Source organism: Peromyscus maniculatus, chromosome 20 (genome assembly GCF_049852395.1).
Source record: "Peromyscus maniculatus bairdii isolate BWxNUB_F1_BW_parent chromosome 20, HU_Pman_BW_mat_3.1, whole genome shotgun sequence".
In the NCBI taxonomy this organism is placed as follows: Eukaryota; Metazoa; Chordata; class Mammalia; order Rodentia; family Cricetidae; genus Peromyscus; species Peromyscus maniculatus.
The window spans coordinates 22,804,177-22,829,680 of NC_134871.1; the positions used below are offsets into that span (position 1 = coordinate 22,804,177).

A 25,504-nucleotide genomic window follows, 5' to 3' on the forward strand; every position below is an offset into this window, starting at 1 on the left:
AATTAAACAATATATTACAAGGACTCACTTCAGCAAGGATCTGGAGTAGTTCTGTTTTGTTTGACTGAATTAAGATATTAAGGCTCAAGTATGGACAGTGCTGGGCAGTGCTTCTTACAGAATGTGAGAACAAACTTCATCTTTTTCAGGGGTGGGATAGACAGAGACAGACAGACTGTGGAGACCAAAGGACAAACTCAAACGTCATTCTTCAGGAGTCAGTCCACTTTATTTTAGAGACAGGGTCTCTAAATTGGGAATTCACCAATTAGGCCAGACTGGCCGGCAGTGGATCGCATGGTTCCACCCGTCTCTGCCTCCCCAACATTACAGTCGCACCCCCCCACCCCCGCCACCATGTTTGGCTTTTTCACATGGGTTCTGTGGATTGAACTCAGATTCTCATGGTTACACACACAGCAAGCACTTCACCAGCTGGGCAAGTCTCCTCAGCTCCTCTCTTCCCCCACGTTTTCAAATCAAAAGATGCTAAGGGTCCAAGGATGCACAGGGGATACTATTAATGTACACCATACGCATATGTGCACTCTGCCCCTACACACCCACAGCTGACAGATCCAAAAGTCTATCAGAACTTTTAATTTCCAAAACGATAATCACATTTGCCATTAGCAATCCTTCCTGCTATCTTTTTACATCTTTGCCGCCTTTTTAGGGGGCAAAGAAGATGCTGGCGTTGGGGATAACAGGCCCTGAGGGGCACGAGCTGTGCCGTCCGGAAGCGGTGGAGGCGGAGGCCACGTTGAGGGCCATCACCATAGCGAGCGCCGCGAACTGTCCTCTCTACGTCGTGCACGTGATGAGCAAGTCCGCAGCGAAGGTGGTAGCCGACGCAAAGAGAGAAGGTGATTATTCTCAGTGGAACCCCGCCGCCTCGGGCGAACGAGCTAACAGGACACACACGCCTCTCCTGCCTAGCGCATGGGGAAGCTGTGTTTCTGTCTGCCATCCTCATCCTTACACACGTCTATTTCTTTTATCCTTTCTATTATCTTCCGGGCTCCCTTCCGGTTACTTCTTCCTTATGCTCAGGACTTCAAACTACTTCAAACCCATAATCTGTCCCTCAATACCATAACCAGCCCCTTTTTAAAACATGGTAGTGAATTTCAATGTTAGCTAATTTTGCAGCGATTTCCATATCTCCTGATCATCCAGCTCACCCTTGATAGCACCTGATGGGGCCAGGGCAGAGTCCATGCTCAAAAACTTGTTTTTGGATCGAATCAATTTGTCTGACGGCACCTTGGATGTTGGGTCAACTGAAGCAGTGATCCCCCAAAGCATTTTAATGATTACTGCTTTGAAGGTTATTTTTTAACCTTAAACTGATTGTTGCCTCAATTCTCTGGTTCAGTCTGAATATAGTCATGCAAAAGAAAGGAAATCTGTCCCTGCACCAAGAAAAAAGTCATTGTTTGCTAGTACTGGACAGAGCTGGGTGAAAGCCACATATGTGCGATTCCATCGGTGACTTTAGGTGTCTCTGGAGCCTCCATCTTCCTGGCAGAAACACAGGTAATCCTACAGCAGGAGTCACCCTGTTGGTGGTTTCCCGCCTGTGAGTGACAGCAGGTGGATAATGTACCGTTTTAAAAACCATGGATCGGATTTGGTAGGTTTGGGACAGACACCAAAATAAGTTTGGTCAAAACTGCTTGCTGCAAGGTTTAGAAAGGGTTTTGTGAACCGTATTCATCTCTAAAATGTAATCCGCCATATCATGGGTTAGGAATAAGGCTAATTTCAAATGAGCTCACAAAGTCTTGCTACCAAGTACCGCTGGCTTTCCCTGCCACACCCCACCTCCCGCCCCTCCCAAAACAAGAACAGAAAGTAGCTGAAAAACCCAAGCTGCAGTTCCTGCTTTTCTCCACCAGATGGCGATGTTGCCAGCTCTGTGGAATTGTTTTTCTGTGTCGCACCACGCACCCAGTGTTAGGCTGGCGTGAACCCTAAAACCTGCAGAAATGCCAGTCTTAACCCACCATCAAGATATGGTTTTGAAAGTTCAGGCTGGAATCTGTTTCTTGACAGTGTGTATTTGTTCTATCTGCGGACAAAATTCAACTAGGAGCCTAGCTTATAAAGACCTAGGAACTAAAGACATCGTAAGTAATGGGGATTTTGATTTTATTTCAAATTAGTTTTAAATACAATTTTACTTCTTGAGTGTGGGAATTGTTTACCATTTTACATTAGTCCAAGTTTCAAAATTATATACAAAAAAAAAAAAAGAAACTTCCAAGAAGTTTTACTTCCTTCTAGCTCCTCGTCATGTCCCATAAGAAATATTTTTTTTACACATTTATTTCTGGCTCAAGTGGACAGTTTCTCTTTAAAAAGTAAAATTATCTATATCTTCTGGGTTTTTTATTCTTCTTTCCTTCATTAAAAAATAATAATAATAAAAAAAAAAACACCATGTTAGTATTTGTCTCTTGCTGATTTTTCTGTTAGAAATATGTCCTGTCCTTGAGGTTAGCTGTTGGAGGATGATGGACTTTCATCATTCTCATTTGAAGGTCTGGAATATGCCACTGTGTTTATTCAAATAAACCTCCATTGATGGTCTGTTGAGGCCACCACAAAGGTCGCCTTCTGCAGAGACCATTCAGTATTTGCAGAAGGCGTGGCTTTTCTATTGTCTCTGTAAGAAATTGCTCCTCACGTAGTGACTTAAAACATGACCTTGTTATCTGGCTGTTCTAGAGGACAGAGTACCCAGTGTCTGGAGAGCCATGCCCCTTCCTTACCTTTCCCAGAGGTAGAGCCTGCTCAGCTTCCTCAGCTCCCACCTTCTGGAATTTTTAGGACAACCATGCTGGATTGAGCACTGTTCATGTCATCCTATTCTGGATGGCCTCTTGTCTTTCTCCTCCACTTTAAGGGTCTTTGTATAACATTGAGCCAACCCCATCAAGTTAGAATGGCCTCCCCGTCTAGAGGCTCTTAGCCACATCTATAAGGTCCCTTTTACTACATTAGGTAGCATATGGACAAACTACAGATTGGCATGTGAATATCTTTATGGTTCCATTATGTGCCTAATATAAAAGAGTATCTTCTAGAAGTAAGACTGCTGATTCAAAGATTAAATGGGCATGTAACTTTTTACACGCTGCTGGATTCATTTCCAAAGGAGCTATAAGCAACCTGTAAAAACACCCTAGTACCCAACTATCAAAGAGACAGCAGAGCTCCAGAATGATTCAGCATGAGCTAGCCCATTCTGTGGATGTAACCTCTCCTGGGATGTGAAGAGTGTGTGATCCAGGGGGAACCAAAAGGAAGAGGAGAGATACTAACAGATCTAAACTTTTCCATGGTGACTGCATCAATAAACCCAAGGACAGACCCTGAAAGTGCTAATGGCTGGGAGCCCATGGACCACACTGACCTTCTGTGAAGGATTCAGGTAGCTTATCTGCAATTCATCCTCCTCCATCAACATTCCTGAACACCCAAGTGCAATAGAGACCTGTTATTTGCAACTTTATTTAAATAAGAAAATTTTGTCTTATGGATTTATAATATAAAAATATATGTATATACTTTTATAACCCACTTCTTTCTTCCTGGGCCCTGATACGAACAGTGGGTCCCAGAATGCAGTGCTGACGTTGCCTAGAAGCAACACGCAGAGCCTTGGCGCCCGTCCCAGACCCACTGAATCTAACGTGTACGCCTCGCTGAGACATCAGGCAGTTCATATGTTTAATAAGTCAAAATCCGGGCACAAAGGTTGTCCGATCATCGATCACCTCTATTGTCACTCAGGGATACAATGATGTTAAATTTGATTTTATACCTCAGTTGCCAAATGTATACCCAGAAGAGACAGGCTGTGGTCCTAACAGCTAACACAGTACATGCCACACAGAGTAGGGTTCTGTTTGTTTTTTTTTTAAAAACCACTCCAGGTTTTATTCATTTCATTTTAGTATAGTATTGTTTTAAAACATCACCAGACTATTTCAATTTCAACTTTACGACTGTTTTGTGACTGGTGACATTGAGGCTTGGGAAAGACTGGTAAGCAAAGCTCCAGGTGACTTCAAGGGTAAGTGCCAGGTCTGGAGGTCCAGGCCAAGTCCGACAACCCCAGCCAAATCTTCTCTTCTTATTAAAGAGTGTGGTCTAGAGCTCCAGTGTGTACGTACCGTGTTTTATAATTAGTGGACATTTTTTAAAAAAGTACCTGGTTTGGGGGTTTTGTAATTAGGTTTGAAAATTGTATTGGCGACATTATCATTATCTTAGCATTTGGCATTACTGGAAGGATAGAAATGCCAGAACGGGTTTGCTAATGCATTCACTGGAAAGTTAGCTAGCTTGCATTTCTCTCAGTCATTCTTTGGGGCTAGTGATTACGGCCACATCTCCTTTTAGTTTTAAGTAGCCATCTTCAAAATTCTAGACTGTAAGTATGTAGTAGTGGCTTGTGCTTTGGAGCGGTATCAGTCGTCTTCCAACCATGAAAATTGAGGAACTTAGCTCCTGCAAATCTTATCTGCCACCCGAGGTTTGTTAGTAATAACTGTCACTTCAAATGGCATAAGTTTTTGTGCCTAGCTAGTGCTTTTAGTGAAACTCCAGAAATGTCTCTGCCAGCCGCTTCTCCTCCCCGAGGGTGAAGGCGGACCTCGGGGCTGTCGTTGCCAGTGCATTCTTATCATCGTGGTATGGCAGTGTCCTTCACAGCGTTCATCTCCTTCCCATAACTCTGGCACTTCACTGCTTTGTCTATAGGCTAAGCCCAACCTTCAGATACAGTGTAGGAGTGCGACACTCGTCTTCCCTGGTGAAGCCATCCGCGAGAAGAGAAATTTACCCACTCAGTGAAGCGCGAGCCGGAGCTATTCACATCAACTCATGGAGAGGCAATTTCAGGCACCAGGGTCAAGTGCATTTCCTTCACGCCAATAAGGTTCCAAAGCACACCTAATTTTAGATGGCTACATATTTAGACCATGATTGTCTTATAAAGTTTCTTGGTTTTCCTGGAATTTTTCCAGTTAGCTCCTTTTCAATAGGTTTAGAAAAGAAACATCGGCCTTCTGGACCGCGGCGAGCAGTTCCAGCCTCTTCTCCTGCCTCCCATTAGATAGAAGCAGCTCCTTCTGCAAGGAGGGGCTTTTGGGGGAGGGGGAGGGAGGTAATCTCTCCCCCCACTCCCTGCCTGACTCTCTTTCTCTTTCCCCTCCTTCTGTCGTTTGTCTGCGGTTTTTCTGTCTGTCTGTCTGTTTTGCCCTGGCGGGGATGGAACCAGGGCTTGTGCACAGCACACAAGCACTGCTGAGCTGTGGTGGATGTGTCCACAGTCCCTCCCTTGGTTTGATAGATATCGAAACCTGCTGTGTGGATCATCCCGTTTGATGGCCTAGGCTCAATGCGTGCCTTCTTGTGCTCTTATTTCTACTTTCTTGAATTCTTTGAGAATTCTCAGGTGATTGTTTTTTTTTAAGCAAAGTGTGTTGAAGGTGGATTTTCAAATATTTCCCCTGCTTTTCAATGATGTGAATGAGCACAGAATTCTATGCCACAAACTACTCCTTCTGGAAAATGACAGTGCAATTTCATTCCACACTGTTACCCATACAGCACAATTGTTTCTCTTTTCTCTCTAACCAGTCTTACTATCTGGAATATTCTCATTTTTTCTCATCATTGAGATACAGAAATTTCGTTAAGCCCACATTGAGTCACAAGTGTTAAATAATCCCCTTCATGTTTAGGGCATATTTTAACCTGAAGGCTAATTTTTGATTCTGAATTTTCTTCTTCTGATATTTCTTCCGTATTTATTTTTTCTGTTTACTTATTTACTTTCCCCAGAATCAACCCCCACCCGCATCGTTGCGGCCTTCCGCTTTTTTCTTCTGTTTCCAAAAAAATGTCAAGGTTTTGCTTTATCTTTTACAAACTGTCTTTGTTTGCTTTCTCTGCCCAGCTAATGGGTTTTGTCTTGCTCATCTTCTGTTTGTTCATTCCCTCCTAGTTCCTGCCTCTCTCTCGTTTTTAATGTTCTTCTTTAAATTAGAGATATTATCTTGATATCTCAAAGAATATTAATGAGACTCTAAAATCTCTTTCGTTTCCTGTTTTTGGTTTTTGTTGTTGTTGTTGCTTTTTGAATAAATTCTTTGCCTTTTTCTCCACGGTTAAGAAGATGGTTCAGTGGGTAAGAGCATTCGCTCGACAAGCATAAGGACCTGAGTTCAAATCCCCAGCACCCACATACAGAGCCAGGAATAGAGGTCTATGCATGTAACCCCAGCATTGGGGGTGGGGCTTGGGGAGCAGAGACCAGTGGAACTCAGGAGCTCCCTGGCCAGCCAGCCTAGCAGAAAAGGCCAGGTGAGCTCCTGGCACAGTGAGGCACCCTTGTCTAGAGGCGTAAGGTGGGGAGCGCAGTGGAAGACACCAGACTTCCTCCTCTGACCACCACGTCTGCACAAATGGGTGTACACACTCGCAAACCCATGTGCATGCACCACGTACACATCTACCACACATACACAAGAGACACATTCTTAGTCTTCCTTTTTGTGTGATTCATGTTCTTAATATTTTCATTTATTATAGTGTGTGTGTGTGTGTGTGTGTGTGTGTGAGTGTGTACACATGCCACAGTACACATGTGGAAATGAGAAGACTGCTGTTGTACCTCAGTCAGAAGTCAAGGTCAGCACACCCGAGACCTGACCTGTTCTCTATCGCCCAGTTTTCCTTTTGTGTTTTTTGTTTGTTTGTGTATTGAGATGGGGTTTCTCTGTACAGCCCACGCTAGCCTTGATTTCAGGGCCCTGCTTCAGTCTCTGGAGTTCTGGGATTGCAGGTGCAAGCGACCACTTCCAGCAGTAGCCTAGTCTTTATCCAAACAGTGTGTGTGCCGGTGTGAGCCGCTGCCATCAGTGACTCTCCTAACCTCACTAGTGTGAGCCGCTGCCGTCAGTGACTCTCCTAACCTCACTAGTGTGAGCCGCTGCCACCAGCGACTGCTCTAACCTCACTAGTGTGAGCCGCTGCCATCAGTGACTGTTCTAACCTCACTAGTGTGAGCCGCTGCCGTCAGTGACTCTCCTAACCTCACTAGTGTGAGCCGCTGCCATCAGTGACTGCTCTAACCTCACTAGTGTGAGCCGCTGCCATCAGTGACTGTTCTAACCTCACTAGTGTGAGCCGCTGCCGTTGGTGACTCTTCTAACCTCACTAGTGTGAGCCACTGCCATCAGTGACTGCTCTAACCTCACTAGTGTGAGCCGCTGCCATTGGTGACTCTCCTAACCTCACTAGCTTTGGCCGTGAGCGTAGTACCTATTTCAGCCACGATGCTGCGCGTGGGGTTCTCAGCGACCGTTTAGAAAATACGTTGTGCTCTCCTCGCCGCCCGCCAACAGAACTTGCACACGCATGGGTTCCAGGGCTTTGCTTTTGCTTAGAGTGGAGACGGCGCGGCTCAGTAGCTTAGCTCGGTGATCTGCTGGCTGGTGATGCCTGTTATGGGTTCCCATCTGTGACTGAGACGTTCAACCATTCCCCACCCTTAACTTGTTTTAACATGTCTTATTAGAATTCAACCTTATTTTATATCCAAGTTCCTGTCTTTAGGGGGCAAGTATGCCTCCTGTATGAACATATCGATGGAACATTTTCTTTATGCTTTTCATAAAAACCAAGTTACGGGATACAAATGTGCTGATGTGCTGTGCTCTGGATTGGATTTCAAAACTGGATTGAGATATGGTTAGTTCTTAAACCACTCACTGGGAGCTGGACCTTGCGGTGGGTCTGCTATTTGTTTGGTTGTTCATTGTTTGACTGGTCTTGGTTTTCCTATAGTACAAAGCTTCCTAGTTAAGCTTACTGTTGTAGGACAGAAAGTTCTCACACAGAGGTTTGGGGGGATTCGCCACTTTCCAACTCCATCCTCCACATGGTCCTCTTGTTTTCAAAAGACCGAAGAGAGATGCACAAAAGGCCACATCCTCTCCAGCGGTCTCGCCCGTTACTGCTGAAGAACAGTAAGCTGAATCTTGTCTCTTCTGCACTTACAATGCACTGACCCGCGATGACCAGGGTCGGGGAGGGTGGTGTGTGACTGAGTCCAAGGGCATCTGAATCCCACCTCGTCTCTTTTCTTCCACGGTCTTGCACATCTGAATATCTCACTCTTTTAAATTTAGAAAAAAAAAAAAGATCTACTTCAAAGCAGTTGAAACTGGCCACTTAAGAACATTTCAAAAACTGGAATGGTGTGGCTCTAAGGAAAACAGCACCTGTTGGGTGTATAAACATCTTAAGGCTACGATCACAAAATACTACTGCCCTTTACAGAAGCAGCAAGGATCTGTTTTCCCAGATCCTGGAGATGGGTGATTTGAGAAGAGCAAGCCAGTAGTGCCAGTGTCTTCTGAGATGTGGAGGAAGCCGTATCCCAGATCGTGTTGTTCCATCAGGAGGTCTTTCTCCTCTGCTTTCAATGTGTTCCTTCTATTGGCGACTGTGTTCCAACCCCCTCTTCTTACAGGACCCCCGTCTTATTAGATCAGGCTCTGCTCCAGTGGTCTAACTTCGACGTCATTATCTTTCATCCAGACCTTCATGTACTTGAGGACTTCAAGACTTGAATTCTGGTGTGCGGTTGCTTGGATGAGAACGGTCCCCATAGGCTTATGTGCTCTGATACTTGGGTCCCAGTTGGTGGAACTGCTTGGGAAGGATTAGGAGGTGTGGCCTTGTTGGAGGAGGTGTGTCACTGGAGACAGGCTTTGAGGTTTCAAGTGACCCATGCTGTTCCCAATACACTCTCTGCTTCTTACTTGTGGCTCAAGATGTCAGTTGTTCCTGCTGCCAGGCCTTTGTTCCGCCATCAAAGACTCTAACCCTCTGGAACCTTCTATAAGGTCCCTTAGTCATGGTGTTTTATCACAGCAATGGAAATGTAACTACTACACAGTGGGACACACAGTGCAATTTATAAACGTGAAAAGACGCCAGGCTTCCAGGGACATTCAGGCTGTTGGTTTTATTGTGTTGTTGTTTGTTTGTATTTTGAGGTTTGTTTGTTTGTTTTTGTTTGTTTGTTAGCCTTCACAAGCTTACCATACTAGAAACACATTGTAATCCCATTTCCTAGATAGGAAAACCAAGACAAAAAAACATTCACTTGTCGTATGCAAAGCTAAAATATACAACATCAGGATTTGAACTCAAATCTGCATAAACTGTTCTACCATCCTGTGTCTTGTAATTTTTCTCCTCAAATATTTTCTTCTTTCTAAAGAAATAGGACTTTGAATCGACGCAGCCCAGCAGAGCTTCACCTTATTACTTAGTAGGAACGTTACTTTGAAAAGTGTAGCTGCTGTCAGACTTTGTAGTCAAAGCCCACCTTTTCACGTCCTCTCGTAGATCTCAGGCCACCAGGCTCCTTACAGGCAGGAGCATCCGCTTCATCACTTCCCTCCCTTAAAGCTGTCTGGTGACTGAGGGTCTTACTGGTCTAGCCTGCTTCTCGACTCAGAAATCATTAGACTCTCGCAGAGATGTAAAGTGCAGTTAAGTGGGAGATGGCAGCGTGATGACAGAGTCTTTTCGGTTTCGGTTTGGTGTCAAAGGGTAGAAAAAGACCACAGAGACTATCTGTGGATGGGGAACCTACAGCCTAACAAGAAAGCTGCTATAGAGGAAACTGATGATGGACATGTCTTTCAATCCCAAGAGTTGTTGGAACACAATCAGAAGACAGACACAAGCGCTGCTCACAGCCACCTGCAAAGCAGAGCAAAGGAAACCAGGACGGGAAAGTGGACAATTGCTTGGTTGCGTCTACAGATAGCTTGTGGTTGGCTGAAACTATTTAAAAATATATGCTCTTCGCCAGGGAATGGAGATGATGCTTCTCTTGATAACAATGTGGATGTGCTCTCATATCAGAGGAGGAAGGTTTTCATTCTGGCTATTCCACTGCCCACGAGTATGTCTCTGGCAAATCAATTGGTTTCACTGAGCATCAACATCTTCATTTATCAAACCAGCGTGAGGTGTCGCTGTGAGGCCAAGTGAGGTCGTGTGCAAGAGTTTTGAAAGTTACACAGACTATCCCTAGGTTAGTGGTTTCTTTTGCCTTGTTATTAACTTAAATCTACCAGGACTTGTAATTAGGTTGGATTTTGTAGTTTGAGTCTCCAATTATGGACTACCAGACTTGTTGGTTTCCTTCTCCTTTATACTTCTTTCATGAGTTTTGGTCTTTTCAAACTTGTGGAAGGGAGCAACGAGCCATTAGGAATTTTTATTTTTAATTTTTTTTAATGTTCATAAATATGTAATGGGAATAAAGATGAAAATAGACCCCTTAATGAAGAGCTTGTGTACACTAAAAAAGTAGCCTGTCACATTTGAAAGGAGCTTAGCCCTTCTGAGGAAATTACCTGTCATCTGCTTTTAGAGCAGCCTGGCAGACTGCCGACAGATACTGACATTTAATTTTTCCCGAGAGCTATTAAGATGGGAGACGCTTGGGAGCCGCACTCCCGTATCATCTCGATGTGCCAAGTGATTGAACAGAACACGTGACAAGGACCTCTCCTTGGTGATGAAGCACCGTGGAAAATCCTGAGTTGGCACCTCATGGAGCAATTGCAAATCAAGTCAGAGTCCCGTTGTCCAAGCAACTGGGAGAAGTGCTCTTGGGACACCAAGTTCTCCTTGGAGTTGCAAATAGACATTGTGTCTGTCCTCGTGGAGACTGACACCTCTTAGTTCTCTACACATGACTGCTCTTTATCCTGCATGCCACTGAGAGATACCAAAGTTGTCCCCTTTTTTTGCAAGCAGGGTAGGAAGGACCTAGAGTGGTATGGGGTTGTGTGTATCATGGAAGCAAAGTGTATCAGCAGCGTTTCGGTTCCTGGTGTGCACTTGCACGGGCCCCGGTGTGGAACTTGGTTGCTTAAGAAGTCAAATTTCTAGGTTTCGGCAAGCCTGGCTTTTGCTGTCTCTCTATTTCCTGGGCTAACTGGGGGAAGAGGCTAGTTTAGAGGAGGGATGGATCTGTGAGATAATAGGGTGCTACATTTCCATTTAGAAGACTTAGGCAGCTGGTGGCCATCCACTGCGTGTGCTCTCTAAGGAAATCAGTTAATTTCAGCTATATATCTGGTTTGTAACTAAAATTTAGCATCTGGTTAACCAGAGTGAGCTCATTTGGCATGCTAGAATCTCCTCACCATGCACTCTTTTTTTTTTTTTTTGATTGCTTGCATGTGATGAGGTTGATGCCAGTGAATCTATTATTCTGACAAATGCTAATCAGATAGGAACCTGATTTTAAATTCAAATTCATTGTGCACTATTAAGTTTTCTAACATTGTGTGCTTTGGATGGCCTCATTTGCATGATTTTTTAAGTGTGCATTTCGGGCTACAATTTTATTATCTGAGTGTTCTTTTATTGAATATAAGTCTTCTGAGAAAGTTCCTTTTGAGGATGTGAAATGGTTATCAATTAATCTGCAGTGGAGGTACACCGTGGTTGGAGTCTGTATGGCTATATTGATGGTAGTTTGTCGTCTAGCTACAAGGCATAGAAGTTGAGACCACTGACTCAGAACTCCTGGGTTCAAATCCTGCCTCTTCCTCTCCACCTATGCAGCTGCAGAGAAATAATGTAATCCTGTAGCTTTACCTTTAATTCAAGAGAGTGAAAGCATTCACCCAGAGGATTCTCAGACTGCATTATCAGTTCACAAGCAGCCCCAACATCTTCTGGGTTATGCTTCAATAACAGTGGGGCCCAAATAGGAACAACTTACAACTAGAGGTTTGTTTCCTCTTCCCACTCGTGTTCATGTCCATCGTGGCTTGGCTCTGTCTCCACTAGATAACCTCTTGGCTCGGTGGCACTCCCAGCATCATGACAAAGAAGAAAAAGACACAACAGAATCAAAGACGGTTTGAATAGCCTACGCTTGGAGGCGGAACATGCCATTCTTGATCAATCTAATTGATCAAAACAAAGCAAGTAGCCAACCTGATGTCAAGTGACTAGGAGGATGAACACAGTACATGTTCAGTAGCTGTCAGTCAATAACTACTGAGTCCTGGTCACAAACGATTGAGCTGTAGTACCATCCCCTACTGGGACAGAGAAGACGATCTGTGTGTCAGTCAGATGGTCTTCTTGAAAGTACATTAAGGGATCTGTGTGTTAGTCAGATGGTCTTCTTGAAAGTACATTAAGGGATCTGTGTGTTACTCAGATGGTCTTCTTGAAAGTACATTAAGGGATCTGTGTGTTAGTCAGATGGTCTTCTTGAAAGTACATTAAGGGATCTGTGTGTTAGTCAGATGGTCTTCTTGAAAGTACATTAAGGGATCTGTGTGTTAGTCAGATGGTCTTCTTGAAAGTACATTAAGGGATCTGTGTGTTAGTCAGATGGTCTTCTTGAAAGTACATTAAGGGATCTGTGTGTTAGTCAGATGGTCTTCTTGAAAGTACATTAAGGGATCTGTGTGTTAGTCAGATGGTCTTCTTGAAAGTACATAAGGGGCTGAGTCCTGCCTTTGGACATTGCAGGAAAGGTGGTCTATGGAGAGCCCATCGCGGCGGGTCTCGGTACCGATGGCACACACTATTGGAGCAAAGAATGGCGCCATGCCGCCCATCATGTCATGGGACCTCCACTGAGACCCGATCCTTCAACACCGGGCTTTCTCATGAATCTGTTGGCTAAGTAATAATTTTTCAGATGACGGTAAAGTATTTGGGCAAAAGATAATCCTTTATAAGTCTCATCTTTGGGTGGAGGAGAGCTGGCCCTATACCTCCAGCTTCCACAGACCCTTCTGGTACTCTGTTCTGTTTGACCCATGCTATTTGAGGAGCAGAAAACACTGGACGTACGATGTTTTAAGCTGATACGATCTAGAGACTACACTGTTGTATGGACAATAGCCCTTTCTAGTCATTCTGAACATTCTAGCATGTCCCATTCACATGTCCTCAGATTTGAGTTAGTGCGGAGCTTTATACAACAACAAAAAGTACTTACCCTTTTCTAACCTCCTTCCTCCTTCACACTTCTGTATCCCAGAGATTATTAGTAACCAAAAGTGGTATTCAGCTGTTCTCAGCCAGTCTTACACCTGTGTTCAAACGGTATGGACGTCTGGACCTGCCCCCATTGCCATAGGTCACCATTATGACATCTTGTATGGCATTTTACTCGTAAAGAACTTCTACCTACATTGCTCCTGGTGACCCTGTTGTTAGTTAGCATTGTCGAGTCAATGCAACTATCAGTTTCTAGATGGGACAAGCTCACAGCCATGAGCTCATCAGTCTTGATGCAGAGTCTGGTATGCACCCTATAATCTCACAGACCATTCCTTCCTCAATCTAGTTAGTTAGTCATCTTCCTCCAGCTAGCCTGGGAAATTGAAAAGCAGTAAAAAAAAAATGGGCTTGCTGAAGATTCTGCACCATAATCCTTATGAGCATGTTCTTCAAAAGTGCTTCCTATGACAAACACAGAAGAGAGGTGAGATGTGTACCCAGAAATTCCACTCACACCCCCTCCCACTGCTTGGTGTCCCATGGAGGAGGCAATCTGGTCAGAGGCTAAGAAATACCAAGGAGTTTCCCCCACGTGTGCTATCTGTTAGCCTCCTCATCGTTCTCGTTCTTCCTCATCCTTTCCAGTGGCGATCTGAGCACCACAGGGAGTGATAACTGTACCTTCAACACCTGCCAGAAAGCTCTCGGGAAAGACGACTTCACTAAGATTCCCAATGGGGTGAACGGTGTCGAGGACCGGATGTCGGTGATATGGGAGAAGGGCGTGGTGAGTTTCACAGGAATGAGCCTGGTTCATTCAGGATCATGACCTTCGTAGAAACACCCCCCCCCCCAGAATAAACTGGGAATCACACCGTCACTGTCAACTCCATCCCTTCCCTCCTCCAGGACGTTATCAGCAAACAAGCAGTTGATCTTTCCTCATAGGTTAGCTTAGCACGTTTTGTGTGATGTCACTGTCACTGGGCAGAGACATTGGGGGCTAATTTATACTGGGTCCAGATAGGGTTAGTCTTTGTGTCATTAATGTAAATATTTGAACTGATGAAGAATATATGAAGGATATTAAATTCACTGTCTGAAGTTATACAGATAATGAAGTCTATGGGCATAATGATTTTTAAAACTAATAATAAATGAAGAATGAATAAAATGTTTTTTTTCCCAAGGATGAAACAGAATCCCACAGACAGGTGTCAGGTGTTAAGCCATCTATCCAGGTGACATGTGTAGTTATAGAGATCTACAGGAAACTTAGGTAGACTCCGGGTTCCCCCTGTCACACTTTTCAAAGACCCCTCTCTTAGATGATACATTAATCATATTTCATACTTGAGAATTCTCTTTGATGAGTTTCTCTGACATCTACTATCGTTTCTAATTCTCATGTCCTAGTTAGAGTTTCTATTGCTGTGATGAAACACCAGGACCAAAAGCAAGTTGGGGAGGAAAGGTTTATTTGGCTTACACTTCCACATCATAGTCCATCACTGAAGGACGTTAAACAGGGCAGGAACCTGGAGGCAGGAGCTGATGCAGATGCCGTGGAGGGCAGCTGCTTACAGGTGTGCTCATGATGGCTTGCTCAGTCTGCTTTTTTTTTTTTGTTTTTTTCGAGACAGGGTTTCTCTGTGTAGCTTTGCGCCTTTTCCTGGAGCTCACTTGGTAGCCCAGGCTGGCCTCGAACTCACAGAGATCCACCTGCCTCTGCCTCCCAAGTGCTGGGATTAATCAGTCTGCTTTTTTATAGAACCCAGGACCACCATCCCAGAATGGCACCACCCACAATGGGCTGGGCCCTTCCCTCATCAATCACTAATTAAGAAAACGCCCTACCTCCAGATCTAATGGAGGAATTTTCTCAATTGAAGCTCCCTCCTTTCAGATAACTCAAGCTTGTGTCAAGTTGACGTAAAACTAGTCAGCACACTCATTATTTACTGAGTTCCATTGATTTTGTTTTCATGGATACCATGTAATTGGAGGCTCACATTTTGTTTGGACCATTCTTATAGTCTCAAAGCTGATGTCCTTATTCCCGGGGATCAATTGTTCCGGCTGTTCTAGCCGAGAGTTGCTGCTTATAATGAAGCTCTGTTCATGTTACTTCCTTCTCAAAAACACGTTAGTGTTGTTCATGACCAAATGGCAGTGTTGAAGCAATCAGTTTAGTGCCAGGGTCTTCAAAACCTCTCTCTAGTTCTAACTTCTGTTGACTCCCCCCTTTCTCCATCTACTCCTACCTCTAACATCCCCGATGATTCCCCTCTCTTTCTCCTTGCTTAAATATTCTAGATTATAATTCAACTTTCCTCCTTAAACTTGTGTTATTACAGTAAATATCTTTATAACAGCAGTTTTCATAATCCATTATAGTTTCCATCATATATAAAGGTATAGTTATATACATCTTTAAATATGCTCTTTAAAATAGTTGAGTACTTCCCTAACATGTATACAACTGTATAATTTTCTGAAACAGTAAGATTATTTACTTCTGGGATTATTAGAAATAAAAAAATAAATCTTAGAGGAAGTCTTGTCATATAAATATATAAGCCCTATAAGGGTTCTATATTAAAAGTTCTTAAAATAGACTTTCCAACATTTCTGGTTCACATAAATTTAAATTGGACAAAATTGTACATCTTATGCTTATCTTTTATCTTCTCAAGGCATTGTCACCTAATTTATAAGTATCATAACCTATCTTCTTTTGAGTATTTGGTATTTTGTCTAATATTTACATGATCATCTCATAAATCTTAGGTCTGCAATAAATAAGGCAGATCATAAATATCGTAGGTGGTAGTAGAAAACTTTAAATGGGAATGGAAAATGGTGTTGTCAGCATTTAAACCATTGTGTGTAGTAATCTTGGGTGATGGGAGTAGATGTCGAGGAAGTACAGGTTTGTCTTTTAATGTGATGGGCTTTTTGAAAAGTCATCTCCAGGCTTCTATGTGCCATCATCTTCATCAGTGATGATACAGATGGTTTATACTGGGCATGCACAGATGTAGCTCCTTGATGCAGGAAGTGGGATGCAGTTCTGTTTGGGTTAGTAGAGATGTCTTTCTGTTTGGGTTCATGGATATAAGTCGTTCACTTTGATCCCCAGAGGAGGCTCACGTGTTTGATCATCACAGCAAATGCATCTTCTCTGCATTGGTTCACAGCACAGTGGTAAAATGGACGAAAACAGATTTGTGGCAGTCACCAGCACCAATGCAGCCAAAATCTTTAATCTTTATCCAAAAAAAGGAAGGATAGCTGTCGGCTCAGATGCTGACATTGTGATCTGGGACCCAGAAGCCACAAGGTAAGTCTGAGATTCTGCATTTCCTGGTTTTACGCTTGAAGAAAAGCACTAGCTTGCAAAGAAACTTTGCCTGGGCTGTTACCAGCCTTTGCTTAATAGGTGATTTATTTCGCTGTGCTCAGGGATTCTAAGCCTGTGCACAAGATAAAGGTTTTATGTACAAATGTTTCTTTGTTTTTCTTGGCATGGAGGGTGCAAAAGCTGTGTCGAACTCGCCGGGAAGGGATAGGTAGAGAAAACCAATATGAATTTGCCATTCCGGTGCCTGGCAAGTGCCCGAGTTCACACGGAGGGAACGTGCAGAGCCCTGAAGAAAAGAAAAGGCTTAATTTGAAAAGAGCTGAATTGGAAACTCAAAATAATTACAGCCTTTTAAACGCTTTTAGATAGAAAGATTCCAGCACAAAAGACATCACTTTTAGTTAGCCAAACTTTCCAGATGAGCTCAGACTCAGCCTGCCATTCCCAGAAAGCTTAAGCCCTTTGTTTTCAATTTCCATAATTCTATGTTAATATTGAGGGTCCGATGAATTCCACCAAATCATGAAAGCATTTGATGGAGGCTGAGTTTCTGCGGAATTCTTCCTGTGGAACATTGTCCCCAACAGTACTTGTTTGCTCCTTTGTGCCTGTGCTAACCCCTGGTGAGGAAGGAAATGCCACACGCTTCAACATTTTGTGTGCACAAAGGAATTTGATGGGCCTTCTGTCCTCACTATATGGCATTTATGCAAGGTCTAGTATGTTTGTTTTTACCATAGTTAGCAAAAGTGTGTAGTTTCTGGGAAGCAGTATTGTTACAGAGCTTCAACAGATGTGCCCTTGGGCCACCTTCTGGGCAAAAGATGGCCATTTGGAATTTGGAACATGAAGGAAGCTACTATGGCTGAGAGCCTAGAAACAAGCCCCAGATGGTCTTTTTGTGGTTGGCACTATCCTCAGGACACTCATTGTTCCTACCTAGGGACCAGGTCGTGGGATTGGCAGGCCATGGTCACAGCAGGTAGCCTTTGGCCAACACTCCAGCATTACACCTTGCTGCTTTCAAAGCTGTGTGAGAACCTTAGGTCAGGAAATACCCTGAGATAACAGCGAGTCACAACCCAGGGCCTTTGCTGCTGTGTTAACACAGATTTACATTTAAAGAATCAATACCTGATAAAATTCCATGTAGACAGGCTTTCTACGAGTCTGGGAATGGGAGTGGGAAAACATTGCTTGTCTTTGTGGACTCTGGATGACCTGGGCTGGCTGTAGGTTGGAGAACTCCTGATTCTGTAAGTTGTGCTCTGCAGGGGCTGCTACTGCCCAGCAGTGGCCTGCCAGTTAGGCCATTGCTCCAAGGCTGGAACCAGGTAGGTCTTTTGAAATACCTTGTGGCTTATGAAGATCACAAGGTTTGATGAGAAAACCCAGAAATTCTCAACGTTCTTCTCTGATGGGAGGACTATGTGAAGCGTGATGACTCCCGTTTGAGTCACCAGGATGATAATTAGTAGTAGTTTGTGCAAGTCAGTGGGGCCAAAGATACTTTGATGTCTAAGACCAAGAATGGTGATGAGAAAACTGACTGAGCAGTGTGTGAGGTTTACCTGCGGGCTGTGAGCCCATGGCTTTGACTTACACACCTGTGTTTAATACTTCATTCTTCGTGTTCTAGTTCCTTTAAACAGTGGAGAGGGGGCAGTTTAATGCTGTTCTGTGTCTTTCTGTGTTAGAGTGGAAGGAAAATAAAGTTGTTCTGTTGAGCTATGAAACTCTCCCATCTACTTCCTACCCCACGGAGAGCACCAAGAGGCCGCTTCCTCGCCTCTTCTCCTTCTCCTCCTCCTTCTTCTTTTGTTGAGGGTGGGGGGGTTGAGACAGGGTTTCTCTATGTAGCCCTGGCTGTCCTAGAACTCGCTTTATAGACCAGGCTGGCCTTGAACTCACAGAGATCCGCCTGCCTCTGCCTCCCAAGTGCCGGGATTAAAGGCACGCACCATCACAGTCTAGTCCTTTATGGCTCTTCTTTTTACCTTTTTTTTTTCAACCCATTCCATTTTTTTTATTGAAAATAGATTTAAATTTCTCCATATTATATATTCTAATTATGGTTTCCTCTCCCAGATTCCCCATTCCCCACCCACGCAAATCCATACCCTTCTCTCTCACACTCTCATTAGAATCCACACAGGCATCTAAAAAATAATAATAACATAAGCTAAAATAAAAACAAACAAGCTGGAATAGGATGAAGCAAACAAACTACCAGGAGAAAGGGAGCTCCCCCCATATGAATTATGCATGTGGGGGGGCCCAAGGCTGTCCAGACCAAGGCTCACGCCTGAGGGAAAACTCGCTGGGCAGATGGGGGAAAGTCATTCACACCCAGGCGTGCATCCTCATAGAGAGTTTATTATAATAGAGAGATGAAGAGAAAGATAGGAAAGAGGGAGAGGAGAGAGAGAGAGAGAGAGAGAGAGAGAGAGAGAGAGAGAGAGAGAGAGAGAGAGAGGCAGGCCTGGGGGCGCATACCTCCTGGGAGTGGAGAGAGAGAGTGGATGAGAGGGAGGAAGGGGGGGGGGTTTCCTTTAGGTCAGGACCAGGACTCAGGGAGGGCTCAAGGGGCAAGGTTTCTAGGGGCGGATCAAAATATTAGCACCCTCTCACCTCCAAAGAGCACAAGGAACACAAAGATGCAGAGACACATTCACACACACACACACACACACACACACACACATAAAACCCACAAAAACACAATGCTGGAGGCCATAGTATATGTATAAAAGACCTGGAAGGGGGAAAAAAGGAAGGAGGGAGGGAGGGAGAAAGGATGGAAGAAAAAGAAAGGAGACATCCAGACAAAGAATTGCCAAACAAGGAATCTCTAAAATGCCATGGAGTTTGTTCTGAGTTGCTGGGGCCCCTCTCTTTAAGCCTCCACCTGGGTGACTCCAGCAGGGCCGGAGTTGAGAGTCCTTGGTTGTTTGAGTTCTGGGGATCACATCAGCTCAGGTACAAAGTGTTGTCTTCCTCAGACAACTGGACAAAGAGAAATGACCGGAACGCAAGGTTGTGACTAATTCTCTCGCTTTCTTTTCCACATTTTGCTGCTTGGAGGGTATTTATAGGCTGTGATCATGTCCCCTGAGTCATGCCTTAGGCTATACAAATTTAAATCACTTTCTCCCAAGCTCCAGTTACTAATCTCTATAACACTCTTTTATCTCTTCTCTTCTAGACACTTACTTCAGCATGGTGCATAATGATCCAGATGTGTGGCTATTTTTTTTTTATCGTCTATATGTTACTTACTTAATTTCCCTCTGTTCAGTCTAAGAATGACTAATTTAAGGTCAAACTCAAAGGTGTCTTTCTGTACTACATAGGTGTTGATTCATAACCGGTTAGGCATCTATTCAGGTGTTCGTCTTCCCTGTTTGTTCTTTACCATTTTTTACATAACAGCTGCTCTTTATATAATAATGACGAAAGAAAGCTAAATATCTAAAATCTTTTTTGGTGACTGAATATATGTATTCAGCCTTTAATTTTGAGTGCTACGTCTTCATTAGTATAGCACGTATCCTTTAGCATGACCAGGAACTCTCACACTTTCGATCCAGGTCTGCTCATCGTGAGTACCCCAGGGCCAGAAATAATGAAAACCAGCACAGGCCTGTGTGACGGGCACTAGGCCTGAGGCCCAGCAAGGGCCACCTAAAGTCTCTGCAGAGCTCAGTGGCAGAGAGCTTGCTGGGCTTGCTGAAGTTCTGGGCTCCATCCCTGACACCATGCACACCACATAAAGAGCAGAGGAAAGTAGGTCATTGTATGTCTGCTCCTCTTTTACAAAACAAGGTAACTGAAAATGACTATGTCGACCACAAGATTACCATGAACCAACATATGTAAACATATTTTGTAAGCTAAGATCGCCCTTATAGGGTGCTTGCTTTATGTAGGAAGCCGCAGGTTCAATTCCCAGCACTGCATAAACCAGATGTGATGTCACATACCTGTAATTCCAGAACTTGGGAGATGGAGACAGGAGAATCAGAAACTCAAGGTCGTCTTGGGATATATAATGAGTTTAAAATCAGCCTGCTAAAAAACGAGGGGTGAGGGAGGGGTGCAATTAGCATACGTTGTTATTGTGACCTCACCCTTTTCTACTTTGGCTGTGATTTACTTTGCCCAGTATTTCGGCTAATTCGCCTGTGTTGACCAAGCAGCCAGGTGAACCAAGGGATTCGATTGTACTGATCCCCACATCCTCTCAGAAACCTGTAGAGCTTCTCAGTTTCTCTGCCTCTGTTATCCAATCGCAGGTAGAAAAATACCATGAAGCTACTGAATGAGCTCTTTGGAACTTTGACATTTTAAATCTGTATGATTTTTCTCTAATTCATCATAATAATATTTTGCACTAACATGAAATTTGTAGAGGGTGGAGAAAAGTGAGAGGGGGTTGTTGAGGGGGAGGCTTCATGAGATGAAGGATTCGATGAACATTAAAACAATGAAAAAGAGTGTTTTTCATAGTCCGCATTTAAAGGGAGAAACCACGCTGTGTATCTGGGTCGATGACAGCACCCGCTTTCTCTATTCTTGGCCTGCTCATTGTGAGAAAGGTACTCTGTTGGGCTCTCTGTTCCAACCAAAGTTTATGCAGATGACCTCAACTGGAACATTTCTAATGCACCACAGTATTTTTAGCCTCTCTGCACTCATCATCCACAGCTTTCTACTGTCCTTCGAGGTGGAGAATGGTCACCATCGTCGCTGCCTACCTCTCCCCACCCTGCACACTGAATCCTAGTGATCCTGCACACCTGCTCACAATGCTGCACCATAGCCCTCCACCACTTTCTGAGCCTTTGCTATATTCTCGAGGTGTAGGTGCATTTTAAAAAAGGAATAGGGGGGTCACAGTGATGGTGGAGAGGACCCCTCGGGACCCCCCAGCTCTTCTCCACTACTGTTACCTGACAGAATGGCATGGTTGTCACAGTTAATGAGCTGATACTGGTTATTAGAGCCTGTTCTTCACTCAGGCTTGCTTAGCGCTTGCCCAGCATCCATTTCTGCTCCGGAATCTCACCCAGGACCCCATATCACTTTTAGTCCATGTGTGTCCTGAGCCTGGTCTGAGGGGCTGCAGTTTCCCCCTTCGTTTCTCATTGCTTTGCCATTTTTGAGGAATGATGCTCAAGTATCTTGGAGAATGTGTCTCTGTTGTGTTTTTCCTCCCGATGTTTTACCCTTACTAGCTCAGGTTTGGGGAAACAATAATTCAAAAGCCAAGTCTTCCTTTCCGTAATCCATAAAGAGTGAATGAGGGAGATGTGATGCCACAAGGCTGGGGCTAAGCTGGGGTTCCTGGCCGAGGCAGTCTTTGCTGAGTTTCCCTAGAGTCCTGCTCCTGCGTGCTCTGTATTGTTCCTCGGGAGAGGAAGTTGCTGCATGCAACCCCAGCTTAAAGAGTGAGGTGTTATGCTCTAGACTTCTGTTTGAATTGATGCTTTAAAACCAAGGCTTGGTCCAGCTCAGCCCAGAGCAGAATCTCAGCGAAAGCTGCTGAGCAAAGTGGAAGACGGTGGTAGCCTTCCACACTGCCCAGGGGGCTGCTGTGACGAGGCAGTGCCCTAGGGACCCTGGGAAGATCGCCTTCAGCAACAGCTGTGGCCTGGAGGAAGTCAGGGCTAGCATCCCTCTCTTGTGCTCTGAACTTCCTGTACCAGATCCTTAAATGACTACAGAATGAAGGGATGCAGACAAATACCAGTAAAACAAGGTTTTCTAAGTGTGAAGGGTGCCCCGCTTTACCCTTTCATTCTCCTGAAGCAACCTTTGGACTTTCGTGTTGAGAGCGGTCTGTTCAGCAGAAGTAGACGGGCTTGAAGAGAGCCGCTTTTGTGTGCTCACAAATTTACTCTGAGCTGTTTCCCCTTGGGAGTCAGGCTCCGAGAGCCGAGGACGGACAGGGTCAGTCCATGGAGAGGAGATATAAAATGGAATATTCTCAGTCTCAGAAAGGAAGTGCTTAGGATATCGTATGAGAGGCAAAAGTGTGATGTCATAGAAGTTCAGAGCATAGAAATCCTGTGTGAGAGCAGGTGGGGGGCGTAGCATCACGTGACATAAGAGTGGGTAAGCCATCTGTCCTGAGAGTCAAGACTGAAACAGAAGCCAAGTAAACTGAGGCACCCAGGGAGGAGTCCGGAGTGAAACCATTAAAGCTGAGGACTGTCTGAGAGAGAAGGCCATCCAGGCTGCAGAAAAAGTGTAGGTGAGGCCGTCTCAGACTGCCTCCAGTTTTCATTTTGTTTGCCATAGAGTGAGCTGATTTTTCACAAAGTTAACTTTGGGAAAAGCGTGATTTAATCAAGGGAAGAAATGGACTGATCTGAAAGGTGATACTCTGTCTTGCAAGAAATTCCCCCCCTTATCCTATGAATGTGATTTTACCGACCGCCACATGTTATGTATGCTTTCTGTTTGATCCTGTCATTAGACACTAGATGTTTTTCTGCACAATTCCTCAAATGGTTTTAGCAAAAATGTTTGCTGGCATTGATTAGTTATTGCAGATGACAGCAATGTGCATTGAGCCCTGTATCCTGAAGGGGGCGCCCACAGCCCACACTGGGCCATCTGAGCTGCTGATTACATAAGCCCAAGGCAGTCTCTCCTGGGTGGGGGTGCATTTGCTAATGATCTGGGGACATCCTAGTACCTAGATGCTTTCACTTGCTTTGGGTTCGTATTGGTTATTAATGGCATGTTGAAATAAGTGTGCTCGTCACATCATCTGCTGCCTTTAAAAATGAGCTTTACTAAAGGCACCAAGGGAGATCAGTAGAAAGAAAAGCAGGGAATCTGTACTTTTCTCTTGCCTTTCTTGCTTTGTAAGTCTATAAAGAAGCTGCATGCCTCCAGAGTGAGGCATTTGGCACCCAGTGATGGATAGTGAGAGAGGACTCGAGTGGGTGTGTGAGGGCAAGGGTTAGCTATTCCCGTGAGAGATTGATTACCTCAGGCATAACTGGCCTGTAAGAAAGTTCCTGCAAAATCAACTGCAATACCTCTTCTGTGTCATTGCACAATGATATAAAAAAGAGAGATCGTGCAAAGAGAGCATCAACCTTTGATTTTGAAAATGAAGCGCTCCCTGTATTCAGCTTGACAGCTCACTGAGCCAATGTCTATCGCTTGTGACAGGAGAACACGTCCTACCGCTTCACTACTCAGGTCAAAGCTTTAAATCTAAGGACACGGTCCTCATCTGGGTGTTTGACCTATTTTTTATTTTTTTGTAGAATATTCTGGTTCTTCGATTATGAGGAAGAAATCAGGAGTGTGATTTTCATATGGTATTGAGACAGACTCTTATGGTGTCGTACGGTCAAAACAGAGATCAGCAAAAGTGGCCAACCTGTTAAAAATCTGATTAGGGAGAAGGGCATGTTAGCTGCTTGGAGGCCTGCGGGAGCAGCAGTAACTCATGCTCAGGCAATGCAAGGCTATCCTCTGAGCTCCCGTTCTTCCGTAGTCATTAAAGAGCACTTAGTTACCATGGCAACTGTCCCCTTTCAGTATTTATGAGCGACAGGGTATCTCACAGCATCTCAGGCACACAGCTGACTACCGTGTGCACTGAAACATTTGATGAAGACTTCTAGCTGCTTTGTATGCTGCAGAGGAGGCATATTTTTGTTTCCAGTTATTTTGGGTTTATTATTTTTTTAAAACACAATTACAGCAAGCTTTGACCCTGAATACACGATCCTTGAAGGCGTTGTGCTGCCGCTTCCGCTTAATTTCCTTCCCTTTCTCATGGAAGATGGAGATAAACGAATTGAACTTTATATTCAGGGAAGAGCAGCGACTTGAAGATTATGAATATGCCCCTGGCTTCTACTGGGGAGCTTTGTAGGAAACCGAGCAGGAGAGGAATGCTTTCCACCCTCAGTGAGTGGGGATTTTAGGGGAAATGAAGCAATGGACAGTGAATAGACTCAGTGATGCCTAGGGTGTGTGGCTCCAGCCATGCCATCAGGGGGCGCTTTAAAGAAGCTACTTGAAGTGGCACACTGTGTGCCATCTAATTTCAGGACCATAATCCTGTCTTCTTCCTCTACACACACACACACACACACACACACACACACACACACACACACACACACACACACAGAGCAGCCCAGCAATCAGCGATTCTGGTTTGAAAAGCTGATCAACATAAAGATCACTTTCCATGCCTGTTGCTAAGAGACTCTGAGCAGCTCCTCTCCCAGGCTCATGGTATCCCAGTACACAAGGGAAGGGATGGGGAGCGGGCACACGGAGCCTGTGTAGGTGCCTAAGTAGAAGCAAGGGTGGTGTGCACCATGATTCCTTGCTGTGTTGTCATGGAGACAGCAAGGTGGTGGGCACTGCTAGTGGGCCCGCTTGTGTTCTTGCGTATCTGCAGGGCCGTCCTCCACACACCTGTTACTACAGATGTGCATGGTTCCTGGGACAGCTTCTTAGCAGATGATAATTTATAGTGAAGTATATTGAGGTGTGAGTGTTTTGTTTGTTTGTTCTTTTGTTTTTTGGTTTTTCGAGACAGGGTTTCTCTGTGTAGCTTTGTGCCTTTCCTGGATCTCGCTCTGTAGACCAGGCTGGCCTCAAACTCACAGAGATCCACCTGCCTCTGCCTCCCAAGTACTGGGATTAAAGGCGTGTGCCACCACTGCCTGGCTTATTTTGTTTTGTTTTGTTTTGTTTTGTTTTGTTTTGTTTTAATTGTTAATCCACACAAAATCCAGCCCACTGTCCAGGCAATTGTGGAAGTAATAATGTGATGGGAGAAAAAAAAAAAAAAACATCTTTCTGGTAAAACCTCCTCTTTAGAAAGGCTGGAGGCTAAACAACTTCTTTGCCTTTTCTGAGCTGCGTGTGACATTGGGAATGCTACTTGGCTTAAAACAGTATTAATGTTGTTGTTGTTGTTGGCCACCCTGCTGGGCTTAGGACCCTGTATACAAACCCTCCTAGGCATGTAAGTGATGCTTGAAGCCCTTGGTACCCAGCAGTGTGCAC

At 44.4% G+C, this 25,504-nt stretch overlaps 1 protein-coding gene across 2 annotated transcripts in view; it reads left to right on the forward strand.

Annotated features, from left to right (window-relative positions):
- The window catches only part of Dpys (dihydropyrimidinase), an 86,003-nt gene that overhangs the window by 20,833 nt on the left and 39,666 nt on the right, over positions 1-25,504 (forward strand). For both annotated transcript variants that reach the window (XM_042264713.2, XM_006988696.4), the window contains exons 4-7: positions 677-866; positions 12,607-12,763; positions 13,732-13,873; positions 16,287-16,429. In XM_042264713.2, the coding sequence (XP_042120647.2) occupies positions 677-866; positions 12,607-12,763; positions 13,732-13,873; positions 16,287-16,429 (632 nt within the window). The remainder of the gene's footprint in view (positions 1-676; positions 867-12,606; positions 12,764-13,731; positions 13,874-16,286; positions 16,430-25,504) is intronic.